Source organism: Choloepus didactylus, chromosome 2, assembly GCF_015220235.1.
Source record: "Choloepus didactylus isolate mChoDid1 chromosome 2, mChoDid1.pri, whole genome shotgun sequence".
Taxonomy (NCBI): domain Eukaryota; kingdom Metazoa; phylum Chordata; class Mammalia; order Pilosa; family Megalonychidae; genus Choloepus; species Choloepus didactylus.
The window spans coordinates 92,859,907-92,880,124 of NC_051308.1; the positions used below are offsets into that span (position 1 = coordinate 92,859,907).

The following is a 20,218-nucleotide window of genomic DNA, read 5'->3' on the forward strand; positions in this document are numbered from 1 at the left end:
GCCAAGTCCATCTTGGGCTTGTGAGAGTCCCCGAGTCAGAACCTCCAGCTAAGCCACTCCTGGATTTCTGACCCTCACATACTGTGTAAAATCTTCAGTTCAGTTTGGTTTTTATTAAGCCACCAAATTTGGTATGCAGTAACAGATAAATAATACCTCTAGTGAAAATGCAACTGAACGATAAAATAGTAGAGCTAATATTTATTTTTATATAAACTCATCAATCACATTACAAGGATAAAAATAGTAAAAAAAATTCTTACTTGGCGGGCGTAAACTGGGTCCAGGTCCATAGTTGTCATCATTTGCTTCTTTTTCTTTTTTTTCCTGATCTCCAGCTGCCTGCAGGCTGGGAAATTCTTGCTGAAAATGGCTATTCACCTGGATTCCTATAGATTTTTTTTAAAAAACATATTAAATGCAACTATAATACTGAAGATAATTCAAATAACCCTTCCATAATAGCATTCACTGCCTTTTTCTTATAATATTCCACTCTTCAATGATGACTATTCATATCTATAAAGCTTCTTAATGCATCTAGAATCTCTGAAAGTTAATGAACAAACACAAGGAGATAAAAATCCAAGAAAGGAGTCTGTCAGATACTGTTGCAGAGAACTCATTTAAGATGAACAGGTAAGTGGGGAGAGTTTCACTTCTATATCTCTTTTATTATGATTCTTTTATATTTTCAAAAAAACATCAAAATCCTTTACTAATAACTCTTAAGAATCAGCTCAAGTCATTTTGTCAATATAGAACTTGTGGTTAAACACTGCAAGTATCAAGTTGAGGCTACAATGTATTCATGAATCTTTCCTTTCATTTTCCTGAGATACTGATTATACCTCACTATTCACCCAAAGACCTATCTATGTATCTGCCTATCTATTTTTATAGTTCTATAAATCCAAAGGGCTAATCTTATTAGCTTGAGGGCCCAGAGCACTTCTTCCACAGAATGTTTTATTGACGGTACATACTTTGCCAAGTGAGAAAATTAAATTTTGTCAGAGATTCCATCATTCCTTGGGGGAGGGAAGAGAAACAAATTACAACCACTCTGCTTTATGGCTATTCTCTAGCTTTTCTCCACCCAGGAAATCATGGGCAGCATGTCTGAAATAAGAAAGGATGAATATGCTCTCTAACAATAAATGCAATGTTTGGGTACTTAATTTCTCAAAGAGCTGAAGGTATAGGCTTTGTCTGAACATGTAGAGTCAGAGGGTTTCAGTATGAAAAATGTAAAGACTTTTATTAATCCTTATAAGTGCCTCATATATGGGCCTTGACACAAAAATTTAACTAGCCTAAGAGAAAAAAAAGAGACAGGAGTCTCTTTTAGAGCCTGAGTGTGTCCTCAAAATATGACAGATCCACCCCTTATCTCCTACATGACTGTTCAGTAACTATGCAAGCCTAACCAGTTTCCCCACCTAATGTCCACTTACCATCACCTTGCCCACCTTGCTTGTTACTGGCCCATGATTTGGGAGCAGGTGCTACTTCTGGGGAAGCTGCAACCCCAGGTTTTGGCTGTGCTGGTGGCACTTCTGGTGTTCTTAAAGAAAAAAAAAAAAAAAAGAATCCATTATTTTAGATATTAAACATTTAAATAAAATTAAAAAAAATTACACTTAAGGTAAATTTGTGTAAAAAATTATTTGGCTACATATTACTCATAAATGCATCTTCCAAAAATGCTTTTCTTCTGTTACATTCTTTTAAATGAATTATGGCTACTTTAGGCTCCTTTCATCTCTTATCTTTGAATGATAACCGCCAAAGAAAAGACAACTTTGCTTTTTCCCATTTGATTAAAACAAAACAAAACCAAAAACACTCTTCTGAACACAGGTACCAGAAAACAGTTTTAAACAAGTGAACATTAATAATTAGAAATAACCGTGTATGCATATATACAGTCTAGATTGGTGGAACTAGCCATGGGCTAATAAGTCTAAGCAAGCTCTCCATTTAGCAGTCAAAAGGTCACCACTGTATTTATTACTGCTATTCAAAGAGGTAACTGCAACCCGCCCGTTTCCTTCCATGAGTAAAATGTATTTTAAAAGGGCCCATAGTTTTATTCAATCCAGGTAATAAGGTAATGCTTAAAAATGAAAATGCAGTTAACAGACTTAAGAAATGCAATATATTTCTGGTACATTCACATCTATAACTGAATTGATATTATAAAACAGTTCTACAAAACAAACAAGTAGAGAACGATAAGTCTTTAACAAGAAGTTTTACACAAGTAATCAAATTTATTACGTAATGTTCCCCAAGAAGGAATAGAGAAATTTGAAAACGTTAAATATCCAATGGCTAAACTTATTTTTAAAAAGTATCACTATGTAACTTGATCATTCAATTAACTAAGAGCACAGCTTGACACATAAAAGATATTCAAATAAATATTTGTTGAATAAATGATGATTAAGAGGGACATTATTAAGTCCCAGCTTTCTTGGTGTTTATTCATTCAACGAATATTACTTAAGCACCTAGTATGCATCAGGCATAGTTTCTGTGCTAGAGATACAGTAGCGATTAAAAATCGTTGTTGTCATGGAGCTTATTTAATGCAATCAACTTTTAATCATATTAGAAAAAGAATGCCTGCTTTTGAGGGGCTGAGGGAACCTGGCAAGGGAGCTTGACAAAAGTGATGATACAAGAAAAATTGTGATTAGCAATTCTGTCATCTGTTCCATCTTGAAAAATGGAAATACTGCGACTTAACCCACTCCTAGGGAAACTAATCAAAAACGGCCTACATAATCAAAGACTTTAAAGGACATGAGATATGTGATACACTCAGTACAATGCCTAGTATATAGCAGGCACTCAAATGTAAGTTCTCTAAGAAAAAAGGAAATGATTTAATTCTTTGACTCACTTTTCTTCTTCATGTTGTTCTTGTTTTGATGCCCATCCTGTGCCATCTTTAGGTACAATGTTCACATTAGGATCATTGCCTTTGTTTTCTGCTTTGAGACTTGGGAGGTTAGCTGGTGGAGGCATACGCCGTGAAATACCAACTTTTCCAAGACTTTGTAGTCCATGTCGAGCTGCAACTAAAGATCAATAACATCAACTTTCTAAGAACATCTATTGTATTATCCATTTTATTCTTCAAATGATATAGCCATTATTTCCTAATATTTTAAAATAAGAAAATTTAAACTAAGTTACACACTTGCAATGTAACCCAATACAGAAATATCAAAATAATCAAACTACTGAACATATACTTCAAAAATTCTAATAATGTAACCCAATACACTACAGAAAAGAAAACATTGAAAGTGCTGGGTTTGAAATTTTTTCAGGGAATCTATTTCAAATTCAAACGTAGAATGTTAGAGAATAATTATATTTTATGTTCATAATGGATACTGCTAATATATCAAATATGGTCCAGTTTTCATTTTCACTGGATACTCTGGGATCAAGATATCCAAATATAAAAACACAGGGCTTTCTCTACTACACTACAAAAGTGACAGTAAATACCTGCTATCATATACCTTCACGCCTAGCCACCTCATTGACTGAGGTCCCCAGTTATAACCACACATTTTTAAAAATGTTAGAAGTTTTTAATTACAGCATTGGGCAAGCAATAAAAAATAATGGGGTACTAGAGTAGGCAAAGCTACATAAAAGAAAACCAAGAGAAAAAATGGTAACAGATAATGAATTACTTAAAAAAATGCCAGAAAATGGAATTCTCAGATATAATTTTTTTTTCTTTTTGAGTGCACATTTAACATTTGCTAAAGTTCACAGATGAGACAATGTTGGGCTGGTACTATCCTGGAAAGCAGGCTTTTCATTATATCCAAGGTCTTCAAGAAATACTGGTCTATTTGAGTTTTCTTATTCCTCTTGTGTCAATTTTGGCATTTCATAATTTCTCCCCCCGTCCCAAACTTGTTTCAACTATGATTTCAATTATCACTGTATATTTGCTCATACTAATATTTTATAATTTATCATTTCTGATATCTTTGCAGCTATTTCTTTTTCTAAAATGCACATGTTTATTGAGATACACTCACACAGCATAGAAACCATCTGAAGTATACAATCACTGGTTCACAGTATCATCACATAATTGTGCATACAGCACCAGACATTTTTATTTATTTTCTGCTATCTGACAACGAACAGGGAAAAATAAAATCCTAACAGCAGTTTGTTGTATCATTTACTGTAACAAAACAAAATCATGAGAAATACAAAAAATATATGTGCACTTGATTTTACTCACCTGTAGTTTTCTGAGTTTCTAATGATTTACCCTTGTAAGTATTAAATAAACTGAGTGTTGCATACTTTTTCCCATCCTTTGCTTTTGTGCTCTGGCCTGACTTCTCCGACATTTCGATGGAAACTCATCGAGTCCAAAACCTCCTGCCACTCCCCTTAAAACCTGTCTTTAAGAGGCACATAAAAAAAGAAAATAAGAAGGAAGATTTTAGAATGTATTAGGTGACAACAGAGTTTTAGTAAATACAAATGTTCACAGAAATCCTGAAAATAAAAGCTGGGAAATGAATAAATCAATTGTCAACAATCATATCAACAATAATTTCATAGACCAGTTTAATGCTATCAAAGTCAACCAATGCATGACAAAATTAATCATAATATAACTACTATGCATTGGAGAATATACTTGAATTTATGGTTTGTAATCACTTAACTATACTGAAGACAATCCATGCTGAGATGAATAGTTCAAACACAGTCAAATCTGTGGAGACTGTCTACTTAATAAACAAATATTATTCAATAGGCTTGAGATGACTGGCAACACCAGCCTACACATATGGAATCCAAATATGATACAAGGGTAACAAATTCCATGCTTGTGGTTTCAGTCAGTATGTAACCAACAAAACACTATTAACACTTTAGAACAAAAAAAAAATTCCATTTTCTCTGCATGCTATAAAAAGTAGAATATTTCCTCATAAACAGAGTATTTTAAAAAAATTACATATTTCATGACTATGGATTAACTTTTCAAGAAATTGTGTGCATCTGTCAGAAAAAGTCCCTGTACATATGAGAAGTTATCAGAAATACATATTTTAATAAACACTGATTCATAAATAATAAGAATTTTAAACTTTGAGGTTAGTGTACTCTAATCTTGGACATGCACCCTAACTAGAAAGAGAGTCTGTTAATAGAGGAAAAGACACAAGCCTCATACTATTTCTCTTCATTTAATACGAAGGTGTATCAATCTAAGGAATTTTCGAGGGGTAAGGGGAGAAATAGGGCAGAAGGTGACAACTTACACTGTAAAAACTATCCACAGCACTAAAAGGCACTGAGAACCGAAGTACAGGAGCTAAAGGAAGTACAGAATAGATACATCATGCAAAAAAAAAAAAAAATCAAAGTTAAGGAAAGTCTATATATACCTTACCACTACAAAATTCATTTTATTTGTTCAAGTTTTACATTTGTCAATTGCAGAATCAGCATAACATAAAGAGAAGTGATTTTATAAGCCTATTAACTGCCATACTCAACATCCTGTAGCTCCATAAAATTTGTCAAGTGTTTTTATATCTATTATCTCATTTCAGCCTAATAATCTTATGATGTAGATAGTAAATGAAGAAACTAATGTTACCAGGCAAATGAGACTGCATTTCAAATAAAAACTTCTGGTTCAGTCCACTACACTGTGCCGTCCCTTCCCACATAGCAGTGTGGATAACCACTTAACTCTCCATGTAAACACTTACCACAACCCACCTTACTTGAGTTAATTGTGAAAAGGACTCACCTAGAACCAACACAAAAAAATAAGCAGTTTGCTATAATATGCAGAAGAATGTCTGCAATTATATCTCAAGGGTGTTCATAATGATGGTGATGTGAAAGATGAACTCTCAGAATCTCATATTTATACATTATCACCAATAATTTGGACAAAGATAAAGGAAGAATATTCATCTACAGCGACAAAAGAGAGACTAAATATGCACTAGATGTCAATATTAAAAGCCAAAGAGATCTTTATTTAGAAGACAAAGAAAAACTGACATATCAAGAAAAAGTGAGCTTACTTTTAATGATGGTTATTTAATACCAAAGACCCCTAAGACTCCTCCAACATCAAATCTCTCCTAACACCACCACTATTCACTCTGGTAACTCTCTTGGTGGAAGACCCTCACAAGCCTACATCACAGAGAAAGCAACATCACAAGAAAGGAGCTCCCTTCCACTTCCTAGGAGCAAGCCTACAAATACAAACCCAGTTACATCTACTCCCATCTTTTCCTTCCTCCACCTATTCCTACAGTGGTTGATTCTCAGTAGGATCTGGAAACTTGTTAGCATGCAAATTCTCAGGCCCCACCCAGGACCTACAGAGTCAAACTCTGGGGATGGGGCCTAGTACTGTGTTTTAATATGCCCTCCAGGTGATTCTAATGCACATAAAAGTTTCAGACCTATTATTATATAAGCATATATATGAAAAGCAGCTGTTTTAAACCAAGGCTGCACATTAAAATCACAAGGGGATTTAAAAATATACCAGTTGGGGTGTGTGTGTGCGGGGGGTGGGGTGGGGGTGGGAGGGGGTAGTGAGGGTATCAATTCTTATTTTTAAAAAGCTCCCGAAATGATTCTATTATGCAGTTTGAAAATCACCACAATAAAAGGAGTGTATCTTTCCTCTCATTCCATCCAAGGCCAATCTTTTTCTCTGTGCTTCCCATCCTATCCCCCTTTTCCTTCTCAGTTTAAACTCTTTTCCCTAGGAAATCTCATCCACTCGTATGGCTTCAACTACCAAAAAAAGAATCTCAATCTCCAGCCCAGAAATCTGCATTCCTAATGAATATATCCCACTGCCTATTTATATTTTTACATTTCTTATTTTGAATGAAGTTTCAACTTTACCTAGAACACATGTATCTATTTCATTTTAAGTCTTTCAGAAGCAAATCTACCAAATATTCTGCCCAGCATAAGGAAAATTATAGTTAAAAAAACAAAACTGAGTCACAATGGAAAGAAATACCTCAATATTTGACAAAATGTAAGTGTTACAGAAAGCATTCAACAAATTAAAGAGAAAAACTTGAAGAAACCCCAAAAAGGCCATGAGCAATTCGCTAAAGAAACAGTACAATTAAGAAAATGAAATGTACAATTAAGAAAATGCAGTAAAGCATTCAATTTCACAAGTATACAACTAAAAATTAAGACAGTAGATTCAGCTTGTCCATATCTTACACAAGGAAAACAGATGTAACATTATACCATCTAAACTACAAGGTTATAGAATCTCTTGATTTAATATTAGCCATTACAGAACACTAGAACATGGAAAGAGTCATAAAATGAATCTTAATTTCCCTACTTGAAACTAAAACAAAAACAATGAAAAACTTTCGTATAAATATAACAAATTTCCAAATACAAATAAAGGACAAGCAAATATCTCTGAAAGCCACAATACAAGTTCTGTGAAAGTTCCTGCAAATATGTTCTAAAATTCATGTTTGAACTGGTTCTTTTTAAGGTTCAGAATTCTATAAAAAGTTTCTACTGCCACTATTAATAAGCCATTATCTATACACACCCTTCAGACAGATGGGCAAAGAATCAGCTACTCAGAGCAACAGAATAGAAATTTATGGTTTTACAAGCTTATGAATCTGTTTTTAGGTTTCACAGTACCTACTACAATAAATCAAAATGCTACATCATAAACACATGACTGCATTTGCAAATGCAAACAAAAGAAATCCAATCAAAAGAAAGGAAAAACTGTGACTTACTGGCCTACTGATACAAAATAATAATGCATTTCTAAAGGCACAGTATTTGTAGCCTTAAAGAATAAGTTTGGAATAGGGGACTGGTGGTTTGATGGGCTGAGCCCTCTACCACGGGACTTGCCCTTGGCAAGACTATTGCTGCAAAGGAGAGGCTAGGCCTGCCTTTAATTGTGCCTAAGAGCCTCCTCCCAAACGCCTCTTTATTGCTCAGATGTGGCCCTCTCTCTCCAGCTAAGACAACTCGGCAGGTAAAACCACTGCCCTCCCCGCTACATGGGATCTGACACCCAGGGGAGTGAATCTCCCTGGCAACGTGGACTATGACTTCCGGGGAGGAATCTAGACCCGACATTGTGGGATGGAGAACATCTTCTTGACCAAAAGGAAGATGTGAGAAAGGAAATGAAATAAGCTTCAGTGGCAGACAGATTCCAAAAGGAGCCGAGAGGTCACTCTGGTGGGCACTCTTAAGCACAATTTAGACAACCCTTTTTAGGTTCTAATGAATTGGGGTAGCTGGTGGTAGACACCTGAAACTATCAAACTACAACCCAGAACCCATGAATCTCGAAGACAGTTGTATAAAAATGTAGCTTATGAGGGGTGACAATGGGATTGGGAAAGCCATAAGGACCAAACTCCACTTTGTCTAGTTTATGGATGGATGAGTAGAAAAACAGACAGACAGACAAACAAACAAACAGACAGACAAAGGCATCCAGTGTTCTTTTTTACTTTAATTATTATTCTTGTTATTTTTGTGTGTGTGCTAATGAAGGTGTCAGGGATTGGTTTAGCTGATGAAGGTACAACTATGTAATGGTACTGTGAACAATCGAATGTATGATTTGTTTTGTATGACTGTGTGGTATGTGAATATATCTCAATAAAATGAAGATTTAAAAAAAACAAAAACAAACAAACAAAAAAACCAAAAGGAGCCAAGAGGTCACTCTGGTGGACACTCTTATGCACAATATAGATCACCCCTTTTAGGTTCTAATGAACTGGAACAGCTAGCAGTAAATACTTGAAACTATCAAACTACAACCCACAACCCATGAATCTTGAAGACAACTGTATAAAAATGTAGCTTACGAGGGGTGACAATTTGATTGGGAAAGCCATATGGACCACACTCCGCTTGATCCAGTGTATGGATGGATGAGTAAAAAATGGGGACAAAAAAAAAAAGGCACCCAGCGTTCTTTTACATTTTAATTGCTTTTTTTTTTTTCACTTTAATTTTTATTCTTCTTACTTTTGTGTGTGTGGTAATGAAAATGTTCAAAAATCTATTTTGGTGACAGGCACACAACTATATGATGGTAATGTGAACTGACTGTACACTGTATGACTGCACATGGTATGTGAATAGACCTCAATAAAAATGAATTAAAAAAAAAAAAAAAGAATATGTCTGGAAAAATCAGAAAGGCCAATTCCATTATTATGGTATGCCAGTTAAGTGTGGGCACTTTTAGTTTAAAGTCAAAGTTTAATTCATAATTCAGCCTACTTGCTTTTTGGTGTCTTCCTTCTGAAAGGTTTGAAGACACCCTGAAACTCAATTAGGTTAAACATTCATGCAACATATACTTGAGAGAAAAGCCAGTGACTTGGGTCAAAATTAAGATTGCTTTTAAATCAAAATATCAAAACAATCTAAACAATTCAGGAAAAGCACCAACAAAACTTAGGTTCACTTTGTATCATTTCTTTTTAATTTTTAAAATTTAATTCCTGTTTGGATACCTAAGCTTAATCACAGACGCCTGGGCACACAGAAATTTTGCAAGAAATTAAAGATCAAGGCTTACACTTGCAGCCAAAATGAAGTAACAGTGACCAGATTCACGTTCCCTGAAACAACTCAAAAACTGGTCAAAATTCACATATAACAAGGGTTTAAGGCAACCAAAGGAAGTGATCCCTGAGAGATGGGCAACAACCTAGGTGAGCCCCATGGGTGTCTGAACTTACTGCCTTGAGAGTTTTCAAGTCATGGCATGGGGACAGGACCTCATGTGGAGGCTACAAGAGGGATTAGGGAAAAAATACAGAAATATTAATTTTCCTCACCTGGGGAATTATTGATATTCTCACAATCATTGAGGACTACCAGTTTAGAAGGCCCTTATGAAGCCTGTTACTGCAAAGGAGAGGCTAAGCCTACTTATAATTGTGCCTGAAAGTCTCCACCAGAGAACTTTTTTTGTTGCTCAGATGTGGCCTCTCTCTAAGCCCTCTTGGCAGGTAAACTCACTGCCCTCCCCCACTAAGTGGGATATGACTCCCAGGGGTGTAAATCTCTCTGGCAACGTGGGACATGACTCCTGGGGATGAGCCTGGACCCACCATCATGGGATTAAGCAAGTCTTCTTGACCAAAAGGAGGAAGCAAAATGAAACAAAATAAAGTTTCAGTGGCTAAGAGATTTCCAATAAAGTCACGAGATTATTCTGGAGGTTATTCTTATGCATTATATAGATCAGTTTATAGTGTATTGGAATACCTAGAAGGAAATACCTGAAACTGTTGAACTGCAACCCAATAGCCTTGATTCTTGAAGACGACTGTATAACTATATAGCTTACACGGTGTGACCGTGATTGTGAAAATTTTATGGCTTACACTCCCTTTATCCAGTGTATGGACAGATGAGTAGAAAAATAGGAACAAAAATTAAATGAATGATAGGGGGGATGGGGGCGTGGGGTGCTTTGGGTGTTCTTTACTTGTACTTTTATTCTTACTTTAATTTTTTTTGGAGTAATGAAAATGTTCACAAATTGACTTTGGAGATGAATGCACAACTATATGATGGTACTGTGAACAACTGATTGTACACTGTGGATGACTGTAGGGTATGTGAATATATCTCAATAAAACTGAATTAAAAAAAATTACCATGCAGGAAAATATGACCCCTATTAAAGGAAAAAAAATCAATCACCTGAAATCAACCCACAAATGAAAAATGATAGGATTAGTGGACAAGGATGTTAAAAGCTGTTTTTTTTTAAAAAAAATTATAACTGCGTTCTATATATACAACAAGCTAGAGGAAACACTGAATACAAACAGACAGAAAAGATTAAAAATCCAAAATGAACTTAGGGAGATGAAAAATACACTGGATGGAATTAGTAGAGTTTTAGACATCGCAGAAAGAGAAGACAAAAATGTATAAATTGAACCTTATCAATATTTAAAAACTTTTGCTTTTTGAAAGATACTGTTGAGAATGAAAAGACAAACTACAGACTGACGAAAATATTTTTAAATCATATATCTGATTAAGGACTAATACTGAGAGTACATATAAAGCATTCAGAACTCAATAATAAGAAAGCAACCCAATTTAAGCACAGGAAATGATGCTGAACATAATTAATAAGGGAAATGCAAATTAAAGCCACAATAAGATACCTCCACTAACTGGAAACAACCCAACTGTTTATCAACAGGTGACTGGATAACCAAACCAAAGTGTACATCCATACAATAGATCACTAAGAAGTAAAAAAGCAATATACTATTGATACACATTACATCATGGATGAATACCAAAGTAATTACCCTGTATGAAAGGAGCAAGATCTCTCCTCACCCCAAATTCATACTATACTTTAGGTATGTGAAACAGATCAGTGGTTGCCTGGGACAGCGAAGGGAAGGTGCAGAGAAGGGGTAACAGAGGCACAGGAGGAAAATTTTTAATGATGATGAATATGTTCATTATCTTGATTACGGCAAGGATTTCAAGGGATATATATATGTCAAAGTGTATCAAATAATACACCTTAAATATGTGCAGTTTTTATTGCATGCAATTCTACCTCAATAGAATATTATGTTTAGCCTTAAAAATATCAAGGACCCCTAGAGATCCTATGCTAACAAAGAGTATCAACATACATATCTACTAGAGCAAATTAAGACAGAGGAAAGATGATCAAGAGATTAAATATGAGGTAAGACTGGCATATTATAGACATGCAAATTTAGTTTAAGTGGAGTGTGGATTGCAAGGGAAGGAGAGATGGCCAGGTAGGAAAAAGGCTGGCAAGATATGAAACTATAGAAATTAGCAGCTCTGATGAGGAATCATGGAGAACAATGTAGTAGTAGAGTACTTGAGGCAGAAAAAAAAAACCTCATAATTTAAGTAAGGAATCAACAAATAGTATTTTGGTTCTGGAGTTGGTAAGAAAACAGTTTAAGATTCTTTATTGCTACAACATTAACTACTAGACATACGAAAATGGACTCTCGCTATCCAAATACATACTACAGAATTACAATAAAATAAAAGTGAGATAAACTCATTAAAAGGAAAATACTCAGGTAAAACTCTAATCTGTCTATAAGACATGAACCTAAAAATAAAATTTCCTAAAAGGTTAAAAATAAATAAATGAGCAATGGTGTAACAGGGAAACGTAAAAGTGAACAGATGAGGTTGGGACATTGGTATCAGAAAAGGTTGAATTCTAAAGGGAAAATAAACATTAAATTGGACAAGGGCACTTTATTATGACAAAGGACACAATCAACAATAGAGACATAATTGCAAAATACACAAGAAACAATTAGATTAAAATAAATAAGAATTTAAAATCCATATTAAATGTTGATCCAATAACTGTAATAACTATATAACACAAGCACAAGAGAAAATATTGCACATCCTTCCCAACTGTCCAGAAAAGTATCTGAAAAAGTGACTATTTGAGAAATAAAACAAAAACTTCAATTCACTGCCACTATACTGAAATGTAAATCATTCTCTGATCACAATGCAACAAAAGTAGAAAAAATAGAAGAGAAGCAATTGGAAATTAGAAACAAATCTATTTTGGATAAAAAAGGAACACTAAACCAAAATTACAAAAATAACACAGGAAACGTTTCAAAACATATAGTATACAATCATAGTTAATTCAAAGGAAAGCATTGCCTTAAATATTTTTAATACCAGATGAAACAATTAATTTAAAAAGGTAACTCAAGAGAGTTCCAGAATATGGTGTCATAGAGAGGAATGGAAGCTAGTTAGTCCCCCTGAAACAACTAATAAACAACCAGGAACAACTAGAAAATAACCTGGAATAACTACTGGGGGACAAACGTGACTGCCCACTCATCATACACGTACCTTAACTGGGAGGAATGCCCGCGATCGCAGCATAAAATCTGTAGGTAAAAACTTGTGGACTTGAGCTGAGAGCCCCATTCCCCTCACATCTCAAACTGCAAAGCCTCCTGGTGCTCGAGAGCAGCACTCTCTGAGCAAGAGAATATAGCTCAGCTGAGCACCAACTGGGGTTTTACTTAACAAGCATGTACTGATCAATACAAGTTACAAATTCCTGACAAGCAGACAGAGGCTTTTGGTGACGACTGACCTTGGAGAGCTGGAGGACCTCTCTGGGAGGGAGGCGGAGCCCAGGGAACTGGATGCTATCTTTGGCCAACGGGTGAAACAGAGTGGCTGCGAACTGGCCCTGAAGAGGGGATTTCTTCCCTTTTTTGGCTCAGTGGAGAAAGCCTCAGCCATTTTGAGTTCCCAGTGCTCTGACCCAGACAAGGGTGGAGACAGCACAGGCAGAAAGACTACAAAAATGCTAATACTCTTTCCCTAGGTGGGGAATCGTAGCTAGGAGGAAAGAATTGGTGTAAAGCTCTACTACCCGCCTTCCATTCAGAACCAGACCACAGAGCCTGGGGGAAAACAGCCACGGGACATACCTCCTTACACCAGTCTGGAGCTACAGGCTAAGAGGCGCCACCTGCTGGACAGAAAACCACAGTGACTTGAGGCCTCACAGGGTGTATCAATCTAAGACACCCTCAGGGAAACCCGATACTATTGCCTCTGTCTAGACCTGAGCATGTTCTGGTCTGGGAAAATCTGATTGGGGTAACCAAGGAAACCAGATGCCTAGACAACAGAAAACTACAACCTACACTAAGAAAAACAAAGTTATGGCCCAGTCAAAGGAACAAACTTACACTCCAACTGAGATACAGGAATTTAAACAACTAATACTAAATCAATTCAAAATGTTTAGGGAACATATGGCAAAAGAGATGAAGCGTTTGATGAAAATGCTGGGCATACGTAAGGTAGAAATTGAAAGTTCGAAAAAAAAAAAAAACCTAGCAGAATCTATGGTAATGAAAGGCACAACACAAGAGAGGAAAAACACAATGGAGACATACAACAGCAGATTTCAAGAGGCAGAAGAAAACACTCAGGAACTGGAGAACAAGACACCTCTACACACAAAAGAACAGATAGAGAAAAGAATCTAAAAATATAAGCAACATCTCTGGGAACTGAATGACTACATGAAACACAGGAATGTACGTGTCATGGGTGTCCCAGAAGGAGAAGAGAAAGGAAAAAGGCAGAAGCAATAATAAAGGAAATAATCAATGAAAATTTCCCATCTCTTATGAAAGACATAAAATTACAGATCCAAGAAGCAAAGCGTACTCCAAACAGAATATATCTGAATAGGCCTATGCCAAGACACTTGATAATCAGATTACCAAATGTCAAAGACCAAGAGAGAATCCTGAAAGCAGCAAGAGAAAAGTGATCCATCACATAAAAAGGAAGCTTAACAAGACTATTTGCAGATTTCTCAATAGAAACCATGGAGGCAAGAAGTAAGTGGGGTGATATATTAATATACTGAAAGAGAAAAATCACCAACCAAGAATCCTATATCTGGCAAAACTATCCTTCAAATATGAGGGAGAGCTTAAATATTCTCTGACAAACAGACAATGGCAGAGTTTGTGAACGAGAAACCTGCTCTACAGGAAACACTAAAGGGAGCACTACAGACTGAAAGGAAAAGACAGGAGTGAGAGGTCTGGAACACAGTTTTGGGAGATAGTAGCATAGCAATGTAAGTACACTGAACAAAGATGACTATGAGTATGGTTGAAAGAGGAAGGTTAGGAGCATGTGGAACACCAGAAGAAAAGAGGAAAGACAGAGATGGGGATTGTATAACTCAGTGAAACCTAAGGTGCTCACTGATTGTGATAAAAGGTACAAATATGTTTTTACATGAGGTAGAACAAATGAATGCCAACATTGCAAGGTGTTAAAAATAGTGTGGGATGGGGGGAAAATACAATCAATGCAAACTACAGACTATAATTAACAAACATTGTATTATGCTTCCTTTAATGTAACAAAGACAAAATACCAAAGCTAAGTGCATATGGGGGGTGGGGAATGGGGGAAGAGTATGGGACTTGGCGCTGGTGATGTTGTCAGACTCTATCCTACTTTAGCTTAATGCTATCTTTCCTTTTGGTGCTTCCTAGCTGTTATTTTTATTTATTTATTTTTTCTTTCTCTTTTGTCTCTCTACCTTCTTTGACTCTTCCTCCTTCTTTGACTCTCCCTTCTCCTTCTTTGTGGAAGAAATGGAGATGTCCTTATACAGATAGTAGCAATGGTGGTGAATACATAAGTACGTGACTATACAGGGATCCTTCAACTGCTTACTTAGGATGGAATGTATGGGGTGTGAACAAAACTGTCTTAAAAAAGTGGGTTGATGAAGAAAACTTGAGGGCACTATATTAGAGTGAAATAAGACAGACACGTAAGGACAAATATTGCAGGGTCTCACTGATATAAACTAATTATAATATGTAAACTCATAGACATGAAATATAAGTTACCAGGATATAGAACGAGACTAAAGAATAGGGAGCGGCTGCTTATAATGAGCAGAATGTTCACCTAGGGAGAACTTAAATGTTTGGAAATGGACAGAGGTGATGGTAGCACATTGTGAGAATGACTAACAGTGCTGAATGGTGTGTGAATGTGGTGGAAAGGGTAAGCTCAGAGTCATGTATGTCACCAGAAGGAAAGTTGCAGGTTAAAAGATAGGAATGTATAAAACAGTGAATCTAGTGGTGGACAACGTCCATGATTGACTGCACAAATATTAAAAATCTCTCTCATGAACTAGAACAAATGTATGACACTAAAACTAGAAGTTAATAATAGAGGGGCATATAGGAAAAAAATTTACCTATTGCAAACTATATACTACAGTTAGTAGTATTTTAACGTTCTTTCATCAACAGTAACAAATGTACTATATCAACACTATGAATCAATAATGGCGGGGGGTGGTTAGAGGTATGGGAGGATTGGAGTTTCCTTTTTTTGTCTTTATTTCTTTTCTGGAGTAATGAAAATGTTCTAAAAATTGAAAAAAAAATTAACTGTGGCGATGGATGCACAATTGTAGGATGGTACCATGGGCAACTGATTGTACACTTTGGCTCTTTGGAAAATTTTATGGTATATAAACAATCTCAATAATAGAAAAAGGTAACTCAAAGAAATCAGGAAGAAAATTAGAAATTAATGAATTAGAAAGCAGAACAACAGAATTGATAAATTCGAGAGCTAGCTCTTTTGGAAAATATATAGGTTAACTAAATCACCCTAATTTTAAAAATTCAAGAAAAAACATAACTAAGAATTAGAAAGATGACATAAAAGACACACATGAAGTTGAGAATGCTTTACATACGAAGTCTGAAAAAAAGTGTTTTCTAGGAAAATATAAATTACAAAATTTCATGAAAATAAACAGGCAAAAACAGCAGCAGGAAAAAAAACCCCTGCAGTTTCACAGGGGCATCATTTAATGGAGACAATTCCCCTGCTATTTACAATGAACTAGAGGCATAAACAGCTCAGCAAACTAAGAGAGGGGTCAAATTAGGCCTATGACCAGGTCTTTGTATGGCCTGTGAGCTAAAACTGGTTTTTACATTTCAAAGAATTAAGGAGGAAGAAAAAGAAAAGAGAAGGAAAAAAAGAACATGCAACAGAAACTGTATGAGGCAAGGCCTAAAATATTTACTTGATCCTTTACAGAAAACATTTCCCAACATCTGGCAAAAAGGAGGAAAGATTCTCAATTCAAACCAGACTAGTATGGACACAGAAAAAAGACAAAATCAGCACACAAACATAAATACACACACAAAATACATAAACCAATTGCCATAGATCATTTAGTAAACCATTTTTGAAACATATTTTACTGAAAACCTACTAAGCAAATAATTTTATGACTTGGATATATCGCTGAGGAAAGAAAAGAACCTGCTCTGCTGGGACTTCCTTTCTAGTGTGGCAAGTCAAATAATGGGTAAGCAAGTTAATTTTAGATAATTTCAGAAAAATACTATGAATAAACCCAAATAGAGCAGTCATTAGAAAGTATGACATGGTGACTATTTTAGACAAGTAGAACACTAAAACCCTCTCTGAGAAGAGACTTGATTTGGGCCCAAAGGTTCCAGGAGCCAGCTTCAAGGCTGAAGGAAAAGCAAATGCAAAGCCCTGGGGCCCTGATATGCTAATCATACTTTAAAAAAGGATGGGGGGGGGACTGTTAAAGAAAAAGTGTAGTAAAAAGAAAAAAAAAGGAAAATGGAAAACAGAAGGTTGAAGAGATAGGTACAAAATTGATCAAAGAGATAAAGCAATATGATAAGGAAATACAGGATTCTGACTTTTAACAATGGGAAACCACTGGCTTCTAAGCAAAGGTATATCTTTTGTTTTAAAAATATCATTCTGGCTACAGTGTGGAGATAGGATTGTAAGAGGCTAAGAGGGTGGAAAGTAGATTCCAGAGAAGGTGACTGCATAGTCTAGGTACAAGATAATGTGACTGTGAAAACGGATACAGGAGCCTAGGAGAGGAATCAAGGATAATCTAGATCTTGAGCTTGATAAACTGGGCATTAAGTGAGGTGGTAAAGACCAGAGAGGAGAGCTAAGAAGACGGATGGTGGGGGGGGGGGAAATCAAGAGTTCTGTTTTAGCCACATTTTGTTTGAGATATTTATGAGGCAGCAACCAGAGTTTTACACAGAAAGATGCTCAAGTTATAAAGTAAACAAAAGTATTTATAGTACAATATGATTTTAGAAACAATAAATAATATACAATACATTATGCATTTTAAAAAACAATAAATATGTCAAGTGTGGCAGGGGACAGTCAAGTACAGCCTGCCGTTCTTCCCTGTGACCCACAAATAAAAACTGTGCTTGGGAATGCATTAGCCTGCTCCTAGAAGAGATGATAAATGTGGACTGACTCCCTTCTGGGGAGTGCCTTGAGGTAAAACACAACCTTTGGTAGACACAGCCTGCATATTCCTTCCCTATTTTGCCCCTAGCAAACATAAAACATACACTAGAGATAACCTGCCTAAAGTATTTAAGTTTTATGGTACCTGTCACACCCCTGCGGCTATACCTATTTCTAGTGGGGTGGGAGTGGTATCTTTCCACTATGGCAACAAGAGAGATACACATGGATCATCTACCTCCTTTGGCTGTGATGGAGACCCAATGGCCATGGGCAACTGTCAATCACTAGGGAGGCTGACTTTACTTCTTCTCTTTTCTGTGTGAGTAAACATTGTTCTATCCAGTGCCTCTGTGTTGAGTCCTGCTTTTGCCGGTGACCCTGACACCTGCAAACCACGGAGTGGGCTGAGACCCTAGGTCCTGGTGGCAGGCATTGTTATGCCCTCTGCTATCCTCCATGCAGTGAGACTCCTCCCCTGGAGGTGGCAATAAGTTTCTCTCTTTCTGACCAACATCAAGTATGAAAAAGTTCAGAAAAACATACCACAAATGATCAGCAGTAGATATCTCTGGGTGCAGAATCATAAGGGACTTTGCCGGTCATACAGACTGCAGTGTCTATAACTAAACAATGAGTACATACTGCTTTTAAAATCAGAAATTACTTTCTCCTTTATGGCCTCATGGTTTATGCAATAAATAAAAAAAGTAACCTACGAACACATGCACATAACTACTTCGTTGAATGTGAGCATTACAGCACATAATTAACCCTCCTCCCACCATCAAAGACTGTTACAAGTATGGTCACGCCTCTAACTTTTCTCTACTGGCATGGAAACCTAACACACACCTATAATCCTGGTTCTAAGGGTTAAGATACCTACTTCTCTCTTGTGTATCCTTACCCTGGGATACTAAAACCTTAATTAACAAAACCAATGTCCCCCTAAAGCCTGCTGGAGTAATTACTATATTCTCTGAAATACAGTTAAGCAAAACAATTCTCTATAGGTTACACAGAAACAAGACTTCTCAAAAGTTTCACCCTAATACTGCAGTGAAAATATTCATTCCAACAGCCTTTATACCACAAATATGTACTGAGCACTAATAATTGTTGAAATGCAGTTTTAGATACTAGGTATAGATTGAAAAGACAGATGTTGCCCCTGCCTTCACGAAATCTTTAAAAAACAATAAACAAGGAAAGAAAAGGGTGGGAATGAAGACAACTCAACTGAGCAAAAGGATAGAGTTGAGACAGGTACATAAGGACAGGATGGTAAGTTTGGGATGACCCCTCTAAAAAAGGTGACATGAGCTAAGGAAAACTAATTGGTGGTTCTCAACCCAGGCTGCACAACATTAACCAGGAAGCTTTTTAAAAAATCTATTTGCCAAGGCCCCAGGACAGACCAATTAAACCAAAATCTCTGGGACCAAGGTGGGTAACAGTATTCTTTGAAAAGCTTCGCAAAGCCACAGTTGAGAACACTTGTTTTCCACATATATAAACGGAGATGTGGTGCCAAAAAGTATCAGATTCTAAGGTTATTTTACCATCACAAGGGATTCGAAAGTTTTCAGTATTGAAAACAATAAATGATAATTAAAATCTAGCATATTTAATTTTTAAAAAAACATATAGTATATTTGAAGAAAAAAACACATCTTTAACAAACTGCCAATTTGCTACTAAATTTGATTTAGTGACATAAATATCTTACTGGCCATGATGGGCTTTAAGTATCCAAGGTCTGTTTACTATTTCCTCCTTTTATTCTAACGGTGGTGATTAAATTCCCCCAGAAAACACAGTACAATGTCCCACCCGATTTAAATAGTTAACATTAGTATATGCAATCATTACGTGCAAATTCATAATCAGAAATTATAATACAGGTTACAAAGGGGAAGGGTGGGGGTGAGGAATGGGGAGTTAATGTTTAATTGGCACAGTGTTTCCATCTGGGGTGATGGAAACGTTCCGGTAATGGATGGTAGTATAATTAACATCACTGTACTGTATACTTAAAAGAGGTTAAAATGGGAAACTTTAGGTTGTATATATGCTACTAGAATAACATATTTTTAAAAACCCCATAGAACTGTAAAACACAGAGAGTGAACCCCAATGTAAACTATGGGCTATAGTTAATAGTATAATTACAAAAATATTGTTTGAAAAAGAACTGGGAGAACAGGAACGCAAC

The 20,218-nt window shown here is 36.1% G+C and overlaps 1 protein-coding gene across 10 annotated transcripts in view; it reads right to left on the bottom strand.

The window, feature by feature from the left end:
* PRRC2C (proline rich coiled-coil 2C) overlaps positions 1-20,218 on the bottom strand; it is a 106,246-nt gene that overhangs the window by 71,513 nt on the left and 14,515 nt on the right. For 6 of the 10 annotated variants that reach the window (XM_037825356.1, XM_037825350.1, XM_037825357.1 and 3 more), the window contains exons 2-5: positions 4,289-4,454; positions 2,912-3,089; positions 1,458-1,567; positions 264-389 (exon numbers count right to left, since the gene is read on the bottom strand). In XM_037825356.1, coding sequence (XP_037681284.1) covers positions 264-389; positions 1,458-1,567; positions 2,912-3,089; positions 4,289-4,400 — 526 coding nt within the window. In that variant the 5' untranslated portion in view covers positions 4,401-4,454. The remainder of the gene's footprint in view (positions 1-263; positions 390-1,457; positions 1,568-2,911; positions 3,090-4,288; positions 4,455-20,218) is intronic. The other 4 variants (XM_037825354.1, XM_037825352.1, XM_037825358.1 and 1 more) reach the window with 2 other exon arrangements.